Source organism: Macaca thibetana, chromosome 10 (genome assembly GCF_024542745.1).
Source record: "Macaca thibetana thibetana isolate TM-01 chromosome 10, ASM2454274v1, whole genome shotgun sequence".
Taxonomy (NCBI): Eukaryota; Metazoa; Chordata; class Mammalia; order Primates; family Cercopithecidae; genus Macaca; species Macaca thibetana.
The window spans coordinates 31,919,280-31,931,930 of NC_065587.1; the positions used below are offsets into that span (position 1 = coordinate 31,919,280).

At 50.4% G+C, this 12,651-nt stretch overlaps 2 protein-coding genes across 4 annotated transcripts in view; one reads left to right on the forward strand and one right to left on the reverse strand.

Annotated features, from left to right (window-relative positions):
* The window catches only part of RANBP1 (RAN binding protein 1), a 290,326-nt gene that overhangs the window by 196,870 nt on the left and 80,805 nt on the right, over nt 1-12,651 (reverse strand). The gene's annotated exons all lie outside the window — the stretch shown is intronic.
* Nucleotides 1-12,651, forward strand: part of TXNRD2 (thioredoxin reductase 2) — a 68,665-nt gene that overhangs the window by 261 nt on the left and 55,753 nt on the right. For 2 of the 3 annotated variants that reach the window (XM_050746166.1, XM_050746168.1), the window contains exon 2: nt 10,419-10,487. In XM_050746166.1, the coding sequence (XP_050602123.1) occupies nt 10,419-10,487 (69 nt within the window). The remainder of the gene's footprint in view (nt 1-10,418; nt 10,488-12,651) is intronic. The other variant, XM_050746167.1, reaches the window with a different exon arrangement.

Sequence of the window (12,651 nt, forward strand, 5' to 3'; positions counted from 1 at the left end):
TTGCTCAGGAGTTCGGGCTGCTTCTAGCCACAGGCAGCCCCCTTCCCAGATGGGGAAACTGAGCCCAGCCTTGTCTAAGGTCCTGCTGTGCTGGCTGCACCTGTGATCTCCCGGAGCTGGTGTCCCAGTAACAACTACAGTTCTGAAGATGATGATATCCCACTTCCTGAGGTCACCAGCCGCCGGCCCCACTGGCCAGACTTCCCACGTTCTTCCCAGACCCCTAGTAGACTCTAGAGGTTAGAGGCTGCACAGAGCAAGGGGAGGATACACACTCATCCTCCTGGAGCCCCTGAGGAACAGTTGACCAAATCCGGACGATAATTATAACTGAGCACTTGAAGCAGACGCTGGGTGTCTGGTCACTCAGGAGGGTTCAAACCTCACCGTGTAGGACAGACTCCCCCAGAGCTCGCCAAAGCGCCACCATATCTGTTATGTGTGGCCAGTTTCATTCCATGCACGACAACATGGTCCCCCACCATGCAGGGGGCCCCTCGACCCTGCCCCCTGGATGCCTGTGACAGCGAGCAGCTCTCCCCACAGGCAGTGAGTGTAGAGGGGTGTAAGGACAGGGTCAGGGCTCCTTCCCAGGGATGGTGGCTATGGGAGGCAGGGTGGCTGGCCCTCAGCCGGCGGTGGACTCGGGAGGGAGGGCTGACTGCGTGTGTGGGTGGGCAGAGCTGTCGCTATGGAGGTTTTGGGGATCTCCAGGACAGAAGGTGGCCTGACAGAGTTCTGGGAGGCAGTCACCACCTCGTGGCCTTGCTGAGACCTGGAACCCTTGGCCAGGGCACTCTCTTTCAAAGCTTCTTGGCTGCATGTGTCAGGTGGGCAAGCTCAGGAAGGTTAAATGCACCCTTGCTAGTGGAGTCCAATAAAGGGGGAATCGGCATCAAAAAGAGGAAAAAGGTTCAAAGGGGATTTATCATGGGGTTCAGAATCACGGATGTGAGGGACGGTAGTGGGAACAACAGACAGAAAAGTTTCCCCTTCCCACACTCACAGTCCAGACATGGCAATAGCCAATTTCTAAAGTTCTGCGCGTTCTGGGCTCAGAATGGGGAATATCATACAAGGCCTCAGGGGGGTAATGCCCTTATCTTCCCATTTAAGGGAAAGAGCGAGCTGAACCTTCTGTGCAAAATAGGATGATGATCCTGTTCCTCCCAGTAAGAAATAAAATAAGTAGCCACCAGGCATTCCCTTCTGCCAGAGGAGCAGTTGTTTTTTAAATAGCCCTTTGGTGCCCAGTCTATTACTAAACCATATGAGTCTTTTTTTTTTTTGAGACAGAGTCTTGCTCTGTCGCCCAGGCTGGAGTGCAGTGGTGTGATCTCGGCTCACTGCAAGCTCTGCCTCCCGGATTCATGCCATTCTCCTGCCTCAGCCTCCCGAGTAGCTGGGACTACAGGCGCCCACCACCTTGCCCGGCCAATTTTTTGTATTTTTAGTAAAGATGGGGTTTCACCATGTTAGCCAGGATGGTCTCTATCTCCTGACCTCGTGGTCTGCCTACCTTGGCCTCCCAAATCTCATGCCTGGGATTACAGGCATGAGCCACTGCGCCCGGCCGAGTCATTTTTTAATACTAGTGCATGTGAGTTAACACAAACTTCCCAAATTAAAGTTTTAGATGGGCCCTCAAAATTTTTAGGACATGGTTTTCCTACAGGTTTATATTGAAAGTATAGGGTATCTCCTATTACTCCCCTTTTTATTTGTCTTAAAGGAGAAAGGGGGAGGCCGGAGACCAAATGTCCCCATTTCCCTGTAGCTAATCTCTCTGGAAGACAAGGAGCCCAGACTTTGGAGTTTCTGGATGGATACAACCAGGTGCATGTCCGAGGCACAGAGGAGGGTATTTATGACCCATAGTAACATTAAATGCAGTGCCTTCTTCTCCTGGTTGAGCAGGGCAATGGTCATCTGTAGCACCAGACATCCACACGCTATCATTAGTATCGATTTCCGCAGGAGCATCCATCCAGGTGAGAGGTTGAATAAGTGGAGGAAAAGGCACATAAGCCCAGTAAGAATAGTTTTGTGTAGCAGGTAAATCAGTCTGAGGGGAAACTGGTGAGACAGAAAGTATAAGGAAGATAGTTATTAAATAAAACCTATTGTAAGCAAGATCCAGTGCTGAAGGAGGAAAAGAAGAACAGAGGGATGTTATTTTCAGGCTAATAGAAATGGCGAGATTTTTAGGTTCGTAAGGAGAAAAAGAGGGAATTAGGAGAAGTGGGATTAGTTAGAGGGGTCTCCGTTGCCATTAGGGAGGATTGAACCAGACCCATTTTGATTTGGCGTGCCAGTTTCTAAGCAGTCAGCACAGATCTCACCAGGTATGAGGGCGGTCTCTGATGCAGACGTCTCTTCCCTGTGGTTTTTTTTTTTTTTTTTTTTTTTTGAGATGGAGTCTTGCTCTGTCACCCAGGCTGGAGTGTGGTGGCGCCATCTCGGCTCACTGCAAGCTCCGCCTCCCGGAATCACACCATTCTCCTGCCTCAGCCTCCAGAGTAGCTGGGACTACAGGCACCCGCCACTGCACCCGACTAATTTTTTGTATTTTTAGTAGAGACGGGGTTTCACCGTGTTAGCCAGGATGGTCTCGATCTCCTGACCTCGTGATCCTCTCGTCTCGGCCTCCCAAAGTGCTGGGATTACAGGCGTGAGCCACTGTGCCCGGCCTTCCCTGTGGTTTTTATTGTCAGTATTTACACAAAGTTTAAGTCTCCTAGTGGGCACCCAGACAGGGGATTGATGATATCCTGGTGAAATGCAAGCATACCCTCTTCCCACGTTATAATTGTTCCAGGTTCCCAGGTATTGGTTTGGGAGTTTTTCCGTGACACTGGCTTGCCTTCATTTAGGGAGAATTCTTTGCCTGTATAATGGCATTTAGCTGCAGTCAGAGTATTTTCTTTAGGAACATTTAGAAAGTTTAAAGTAAACAATGCTAAATGTAATTGGGAGTGGGGAGTGGTTAAATTATGCTTTTAAACCAGCCTTGTCTTCTTTTACAGTAACTTGAAGAGGTTTAGTAATTTTTTCAGGTTTTGGACCGAGACCGAATCCAGGAACAAACCCTATGTTTTCCATTATATGTTGACTGGGAGCACTATAAGAGTTATGTGGAATATTAATTTCAGCCCCCCACTGTGCCAGCAAATCTCTTCCCCAAAGATTAACGGGGATTGGTGTGATATAAGGCGAATTGTTCCCTTTTGACCATCAGGGCCAGTGCAAGGCAAGATAAACATACTCTGGTGAACTTCATCAGCTTTTCCAACACCTACTAATCTCATGTTAGCGGGATGTTTAGGCCAGGATGAAGGCCGTAAATTAGAGGACACAATAGAAATCGCAGCCCCGGTATCTACTAGGCCCTCAAACTTTTTCCCTTGAATGTGTATGGTGTAGGTGGGCTGCTGTTTAGCAATTACATTAATGCAATAAGTGGCTTTTTCACCACCGGAGCCCATCCCAGGACCCCGTGTCTTATCTCCTTTGTTTAAAACAATATTAGGTAGTAAAAGTAATTGAGCAGTGGACTCACCAGCCAGAATGGAAACAGGAACTTTGGCAGACACGATGAGTTTAATCTCATCAGAGGAATCAATTAATGAGACAGGTATGAACTATGATACCTTTAGCAGAGGTGGATGCCCTGCCTAACACCAGGCCCACCGAACCTTGAGGTAAAGGGCCAGTGACCCCCATGGGGACAATTAAAGGCAAAAAATTAGGTGGTAAATTTAGAGGAATGGTACTACAGAGATCGGCCTCCCCGCCCCCTACTGTGGAGGTACACAAACATTGTACTGAGACAGAAGAAGAGACTGAGACCCATCTGGGTTGGCTGTAGGTAAATTTGTTTGTGCTGGGGGCTGTGTTGGGACTGCTTGAAGGGGAAATGCAATGTTGGTCTGAGTCTGAGGTGTCCCATTTGATATTGGAGCCTGGGGCTGGCCCCGCTTCCCGTTTCCCTGGTTCTGTGGCAAGGGATTTTCATCTATATCAGACTTAGAGTGGCAAGTACTTGCCCAATGTTTACCTTTATGACAACGCAGGCAAACGGTAGCAGGAGCATTTGACTGTGTTTGTTGAGCCAACTTGGCTGCTTTTAAGTTTTTCACAGTGCAATTTTTTTTTTAGTGTGACCAAGTTGACCACAATTATAGCAGGCTCCAAGAAAATAATCAGTCGAGCCAGTTTGGTTGCCATCCTTCATGGCCCGTGCCCACAATAGCTTCGTGTGTGTCTGATCCAATGCCTTCACTAGCCTTCATATATGCAGGCAATACCTCGTGATCAGGTAAATTTTGTCGTTGGCCAGAACACGTGGCCGTTCTACACTCATGGTTCGCATTTTCAAAAGCTAACATACGAAGGAGAATACCTTGAGCGTGCTCATCAGAGACAGATTTTTCAACAGCATCTTGTAATTTAGCCAAAAAATCAGGATATAATTCATTGTGACCCTGTTTAACTGTAGTAAAAGAAACAGGAGCTTGGCCTGGGGCACGTAATTTATCCCAAGCTCTCATACATAGCTTTGTTACTTGTTCCGTGGTGAGAGCATCAAAGCCTAATTGAGTGGTAGTATCAGAGTGTTATCAGAGCCTGTGAGCTGAGCCTGAGTAATTGGAATGCCATCAGCCCAATTTAGCTGAGCCTGCAGGCGGTCCTCCTCTGACCACCAGCTACGGAACTGTAAATGCTGAGATGGAGTTAGAACAGCTTTTGCCAAAAGGTCCCAGTCTAAAGGAAGCAAAATGACCTCAGTACAAAGAGTCTGTAATACCATTTTAACATATGGAGAAGTAGGACCATACTGAGTACAAGCATCCTTGAGTTCTTTTAAAAAGGTAAGATTGAGCAGCGCGTATTGACGCACTTGTACCCCTTGAGCATTAGGAGGTTCCAGCGTGACAGGATAAGCCCACGCCTCTCATCTATTTGTTTGTTTATTTTGGCGTAATAAGTGTTGCATGGAAGTTTCAAGAGCAGGCACATGAGACGGAGTTGGCATAGAAGTGACAGGAAAAGTATGTGTAGATAAGGGAAACTGAGGTTGAGGAGGTTGGACTGGTATGAGAGTGTGAGAAAAGGGCACTGGGGGAGCAGAAGAGGCAGCAGCATATTGGTGATTACTGGCCCAGTCCTGTGCAACCAGAGTGGCAGGGGCGTCCATGCGTGAAGAAGGGTACAGAGAAGCAGGTTGAGTGGATGGCAAAGTGACCGGTTGAGGGACTGAAATGACAGGAGGGTGAGGGGCTGTGGTGGATGGGGAAGGGCCTGCAGAATTACAGGTAAATTGTAGTTTGGGTGGCTCCGGAGGCAAAGACTGCAAAGGTTTGGAGAGGGAAGAGTTAGCATGGATGTGGTCCTGGGCTGTCCAAGTCAGGGAGCTACAAGTATCGGCTCTTCATGAAAATAAATAAGATCATCAGGGGGTGACGTTAAACCAAAGTCACCAGACTTAGATATTGAATCCTCAGTATTGTCAGGTGGGGGAGGAGTAGGCGAAGGGAGAGGCTGAGCAGATAACGAAGGCCGAGCAAGAGAGGAAAGCTGAGGAAGAAGTAGAGGGTCACCAGATTCAGAAAATTGTGGTAACTACAGGGGGTCACGGAATTGGTATGTCATTACAACGGCACGGCACATACGAAGGCCCAATCACCTCAAATAGTGACGGGAACATAATTTTCTGTTGGGACCAATTCCCGGAATTTTGCACCAACACGACCCCATAGTTCCACATCTCATGTTCCCTTTTCAGGAAACCAAGATATTTCTTCTTGGTTTTCTCCAAGGTATTTCTTCTACCGCCCTGAATAGGGTGACCATATTTTCCATGGGAACCTGAACTCCCCCCTGTTTTAACAGGAGTTTAATATAGCAGAGATAAGCATAATGTTTAGACTCCGCGTGACCCATAGTTACCCTGGACAATACACAGACGACTCACCAATCGTCAGGGAGGCGAACAAGTGTTTCCGTGGACCGGACCGATGAACGTTTCTCCGCACCTACCAAAGGGAATCAGGTTCCCACATGCACTTAGGAAAAAGAAAACCATGTTGGGCTCCAGATAGGGGAACCCACCCCCAATATTTCAACGTAGATTCTTTCTATTTTCCGTAAGTGTCGGCCGGTAGAGAAATAAAGAGAAAGAGTACAAAGAGATGAATTTTACAGCTGGACTGCTGGGGATGATATCACATATCGGTAGGACTGTGATGCCCACCTGAGCTACAAAACCATCAAGTTTTTATTAAGGATTATAAAAGGGGAAGGGGTGTACGAACAGGGAGTAGTCACAAAGATCACATGCTTCAAAGGGCAAAAGGCAGAACAAAGATCACATGCCTCTGAGGAAACAGGACAAGGGCAAAATCAGAACTATTGATAAGGGTCTATGTTCAGCTGTGCACATATTGTCTTGATAAACATCTTAAACAACAGAAAACATGGTTCAAGAGCAGAGAACTGGTCTGACCACAAATTGACCAGGGCAGAGTTTTTTCCCCACCCTAATAATCCTTAGGGTACTATAGGAGACCAGGGCATATTTCAGTCCTTATCTCAACCACATAAGACAGACACTCCCAGAGTGGCCATTTATGGACCTCCCCCCAGGAATGCATTCCTTTCCCAGGGTCTTAATATTCCTTGCTTGGAAAAGAATTTAGCAATATCTCTCCTACTTGCACATCCATTTATAGGCTCTCTGCAAGAAGAAAAATATGGCTCTTTTTGCCTGACCCTGCAGGCAGTCAGACCTTGTGGTTGTCTTCCCTTGTTCCCTAAAACTTGCTGTTATTCTGTTCTTTTTCAAGGTGCACTGATTTCATATTGTTCAAACACACATGTTTTACAATCAATTTCTGCCGTTAACAATTATCACAGTTGGCCGGGCGCGGTGGCTCAAGCCTGTAATCCCAGCACTGTGGGAGGCCGAGATGGGTGGATCACGAGGTCAGGAGATCGAGACCATCCTGGCTAACACGGTGAAACCCCATCTCTACTAAAAAATACAAAAAACTAGCCGGGCGCGGTGGCGGGCGCCTGTAGTCCCAGCTACTCCGGAGGCTGAGGCAGGAGAATGGCGTGAACCCGGGAGGTTGAGCTTGCAGTGAGCTGAGATCCGGCCACTGCACTCCAGCCTGGGCGGCAGAGCGAGACTCCGTCTCAAAAAAAAAAAAAAAAAAAAAAAAAAAAAAAAACAATTATCACAGTTGTCCTGAGGTGACGTACATTCTCAGCTTACAAAGACAACTGGATTAAGAGATTAAAGTAAAGGCAGGCATAAGAAATTATAAAAGTATTATTTGGGAATTGATAAATGTCCACATTAAAATGAAATCTTCACAATTTATGTTCCTCTGCCATGGCTCCAGCTGGTCCCTCCATTTGGGGTCCCTGACTTCCTGCAACACAGGTGTGAGCCACTGTGCCCGGCCCAGGGGTGTGTTTCTTTTCTTTTTTTTTTTTCCTGAGACAGTCTCACTCTGTTACCCAGGCTGGAGTGCAGTGGTGCTAACGTAGCTCACTACAGCCTTGAACTCCTGGGCTCAACTCACCCTCCAGCCTCAGCTTCCCCAGTAGCTGGGACTGCAGGCCCTGCAGTTTCTCCTTTTAGAGCAGGAAGACTGGCCCTGTCCCAGGCTTGGAGGGGGTGGGTGATGCAGCCCCTGAACAGGAGCCAGAATGACAATACCTGCTGCCAGGAAAGAGCTCAAGATAGAGCAGCCATACAGGAGGGCTCCTGAGGTGGCCAGCCCACCTGTGGGTGCACATTTTGGAGGACCCTTCCTCTTGCCTTCACTGGTGCAGTGCTGCATTCTCTTGGGCCTTGCTATGAGCTCTGGGTGCTTGCTCTTTGCTGGCCTGTACCAGGCAGTGGGTTCAAAGTGGAGCAGAAAATTAATAGACAATGTGTCAGAAGGCAGAGGCAAGGGAGACACTTGCTGGGGCCAAGCCCTGCAGGTGGAGAGGGTATGCCTGGCTAAAGTGGGTGAAAGGCAAGGTTATGAGGCTCCCCAGGACACTGGAGTGCACAGGTGGTGTGTCCCCAGGTAACACCTGCCACCCAGCCCTTCCTCCCATCGAGCAGTGTCTGCCCTACCCACCTTTGAGGTACTTTGGGGTCCTTCCTCCCCAGCAGGCTACCCAAGCCCTTCCAGGTGCTTAAAGGCAGATCTCCTATGCTTGCAAATGACTCCCCTGTGCCAGTGTTTATCAGCCCAAGTGGGCTTCTAGGTGTGCACAGGGGGAGAGCAAGCCGCCCAAGATAAGCACATCCATACAGACAGCTGCTCACCCTGCCCAATAGCAGACAGGGGGCACAGTGCGAGGCTGCAGGGCAGGGTGACATAACAAGGACCCTGCTATGGCAACAAGAAGGACAGGCACCTGCCATGGAAGGTAGGGACGTTGTGGGCAAAGCCTCTGGCTACCAGGCAGCAGGAGGAGAGAGACTCTCCTCCATCAGCAGGTTCATGCTCTCCGGGGGACCTCGTGGCAGCTTCTACCTGACCAGCAGTTCTTGGTTCTCTAGACTTATATTAAAGCTATCAGAATAATTTACAACAGTTTAGGCCTTTCCAAGCCTTTGAGTTGAGTTAGGAATTGAGTGTGCTTTGGACTGGCTGCTGGAACCGAGTTGTGGCTCTGTCAGTTCCCACAGGTGTGCACACATCTCACATGCACTCAGATACTGGCTGCCAAGTGAAACGGTGGATGGGTTTGGCTGTGGGGCAGGCTGGCTGCAGGCCATGGCCTGAGTGCCTAGATGCAGCTTCCCAAGCTTTCTCAGCTGTGAGCCAGGTCTCCTGTAGGCTCCAGCTCTTGTTTCATTTAGGAGTGCATGTTCTAGACCCCAGTCTGTGGGGCATCTGCAGAGCCAGGGTGCGGAGAGACATGGCACTCCAGGTATATTCTCTGCAGCCTTGCCTGCCTAGGAAGGTGGAGGTGGCTGCAAAGATAGGTGCAGCCTTCTCACGGCAGACGCTAGGCTCTGATGCAGGTGGTGGGCAGGTTGCCCAGCCTTGGATGACAGACCTCACTCTGATCATGGAAACTCTTGGCCTTGTCTGAAGCAGCGACCAGCTCCAGGTGCTCTGGGAGGGTGGTGCTTCTTATCTGGGCAGGCTCGTATCTGCAGAGGGGGTGAGGACACTACTTGTTTTATACCCCAGAGTCTTGTCATCAGTCCCCACCCTGCCCTCACCCCGCAGACTGATGACTTTCTGTTATTTCTTCCTTCCTTCAGCAGGGAGCGGGCTGGTGCCTGGTGCTGGGTGTACCGGACCTCAGGTCCAGTTCAGTGTACTTCCCCTCTGCACTTCCTCCCTCTGCTCCCTTATTCTCCATCCCTCCCTTTTTTGGCTGCCCCTTGCCTGCCTTCCTCGCCAGTAGCTTGCACACAGATGACACCTTTTGCAGGCTAAAAAGGCTGAAAGTGGCACTATGTGTAGTCAGCCACCACGGAGGACCGAGGTGAGGTGACACCACAGCCAGCCCAAGAGGAATTCCAGGGATGAAACCTGAGCCCAGGCAGCTCTCCCTATGCCCGGGGTGGCTTCCCTCCTAGGTGACTGCAGCCGGGCACACTGAGACCCTGGCTGTGTGCACTGGCCAGCTGTGAGGGACAGGGGCTGCTTGTGCTTTTATTCTTGCTCACTTGTGATGGAGGGCAGCCTTCACAACTGAAAGGCACGTGGACTTGAGGAGAATGTTTTAGTCCACCTTGGTGGCTCATGCTTGTGATCCTAGCACCTTGGGAGGCCAAGGTGGGAGGATTGCTTGAGGCCAGGTGTTTGAGACCAGCCTGGGCAACATAGCCAGACCGCATCTCTACAAAACAAAAAAATTCAGCTGGACGTGGTGGTCGGTGCCTGTAGTCCTAGCTATTCTGGAGGCTGAGGCTAGAGGATCACTTGAGCCCAGGAGGTGGAGGCTGCAGTGAGCTGTGATTGTGCCACTGTGCCCCTGTCGTGGGGGCCCTTCTGGGTCTGTGTCCTAGCCCTGTGCTGACTGTGTTCCTTCTTGCTTTTCATCCCTCCCCCAAGCCAGAGTGAGATCCTGTCTCAAAAATAAATAGAATAAAAAAGAAAATATTTTAATTCTGACTCAGAACACTGGGTGAAGTTTGAGTTCAGAGTGGTTGGCATGGTGTGCCTGTGATTTGCAAAGATGATCACACACACCCACGGCCAGCCTCACCACCATATGGCTTGGTCTCTGGATTTGCACAGACGATGTGTATCGAGTCACTCTTTCTGCTATGATGTGTGGTGCCTTGTCACCCCTGACCGTCACAGGATGGAGTCTCCAATCCTGATGAAATAGATCCTATACCACATTTAACCAGACAGACATTCCTTCCCACCTCTCATCCCTTCTCTCAGCAGGTCCGCGGGACTATGATCTCCTGGTGATTGGCGGGGGATCTGGCGGCCTGGCTTGTGCCAAGGAGGGTATGTATTCTGTATCCTTTGTGGCAAGGCCTCAAAGCTTTTAGGGCCCCTAGAGAGGGTGGTGCTGTCCAGAAAGCGTCCATGAGCAAAATGCACCACCTCCCTGCTGGGGTCACCCCAGTGGCCTCTGTGTTGTGGCCTGTTCCCTGCCACGCTCCAGCTGTCTGCTGCACCCAGCGGCCACTGCGGCACTTCATGGCTGAACCTTCCTCAGCTCCAGCCCTCCAGCTCTTCCGCTTTACTCACAGTGAGAGCCCCAGTCCGACTAGTCTCAGCTCCCACCACTCACACCCTCTGCGGGCTCCCCACTTTCCTTCACGTGCTTCTGCACAGTCCTCTGCTTCGCCTTACTGTGGCTGTCCCCCTGCCTGCCTGCTCTCTGCACCTGCCCAGCTAGCTGCGAGGCTGGAGCTGCACCCTCCTTTCCTGTCCCTGTCCTTGTTCTTAGTGTTGGCACCTTCCCCCAGGGCCCATGGTCAGTTCTGCTGGCTGAGTCTTGTACTTGGCCTGGCACCCAGTGAGTAAAGATGTTGGGCAAATGGGCTGGACCCAGAGGTGTCCCGAGATGACACCTTGCAGATCTCTGCTAACCTGCATGATGCATGGGCCACCAGCACTTTGCCAGACTCTGTGCCCTGCTGTAGGAGTTCCTGGTCTGCTCTGGCCATGTGTAAACAATGATAAGGGGGCAGGTGTGGTGAATGGGGAGGGGAGGGGTGAAAGGGAGGTGGGGCTGAAATGAGAGGGAGTTCACCAGGCGCTTTGGCCCTGAAGCTGTGCTTCTCTGATGTCCAGTATTGGGCTTTAGAAGCATACATGGTGTAAAAGAAATCCACTACTCTTGCTCCCGGGGGGCTGGGGAGTGGGTAGGAACCTGGGAAGTCTCCTGGCCTATTGGGGATTAGCAGAGGCACGCAGGGTCTATGCCACACTGTACTGTCAGAACCACTCCCAGAAACGGATGGCACAGGCAGCCACGAGGCCTAGTGCTGTTCCTTTTAGCAGACCAGGCACCTGGGCTGTGCGTTCACTCCCATGCTGTAGCTGCAGAGACCTGAGTCCCCTTTAATCCAGAATGTGGACAGCTCCTGGGTATGTCTTCGCCTTTTATGAGAGTGGCATTTCCCTGCAGAGGATGACATGGTTTTGCAGTTTTGTTGAGATGAACTGTAGCTATTAAAATGGGCAGCCTGATCATTCTTGACATGAGTCCGTGCAGCTAGTACCGCAGTCACGATTGCGAGTGTGTCCTCCACTCCCTGTTAGTCCGCCAGGGCTGCCGTAATAAACAGACTGCCGCAACAGACTGGGTGGCTGAAACAGCACACACTTATTATCTCTCAGTTCTGGAGGCTGGAAATGATCAAGGTGCGGGCAGGGCTGGTTTCTTCTGAGGCCTCTCCCTTGGGCTGTAGATGGCAGCCATTGTCCCTCTGTGCATGTCTACGTCCTAATCTCTACCTATGCCTGTCCTACTGGATCAAGTGGATGGCGTCTTTTTCTGTTGGCTTTTTATTGGAGACAGAGTCTTGTTCTGCCTCCCAGGCTGGAGTGCAGTGGCATGATCGCAGCTCACTGCAACCTCAAACTCCTGGGTTCAAGCCATCCTCCTGCCTTACCCTCCCAAAATGCTATTACACATGTGGCCACTGTACCTGTATATGGCCTCATTTTAACTTAACTACTTTTTTTTGTTTGTTTTTGAGAGGGAGTCTTGCTTTGTCACTCAGGTTGGAGTGCAGTGGCGCGATCTTGGCTCACTGCAACCTGTGCCTCCTGGGTTCAAGCGATTCTCCTGCCACAGTTTCCCGAGTAGCTAGGATTACAGACGCCTGCCACCACACCTGGCTAATTTTTGTCTTTTAGTAGAGACGGGGTTTCACCGTGTTTGTCAAGCTGATGTCGATCTCCTGACCTCAAGTGATCCGCCTGCCTCAGCCTCCCAAAGTCCTGGGATTACAGGCGTGAGTCACCGCGTCCAGCCAACTTAATTACCTTTTTAAAGACCCCGTCTCTAAATACAGTCACATTCTGAAGTGCTAGGGTTTAGGGCTTCCACACAGGGATTTTGAGGGGATACAGCTCAGCCCATAACACCCCAACATTTTCTGAAACCTTGGCAATCCCTTCTGGCTTCCCCGCCTCTGCATCCCAGGCAACCAGG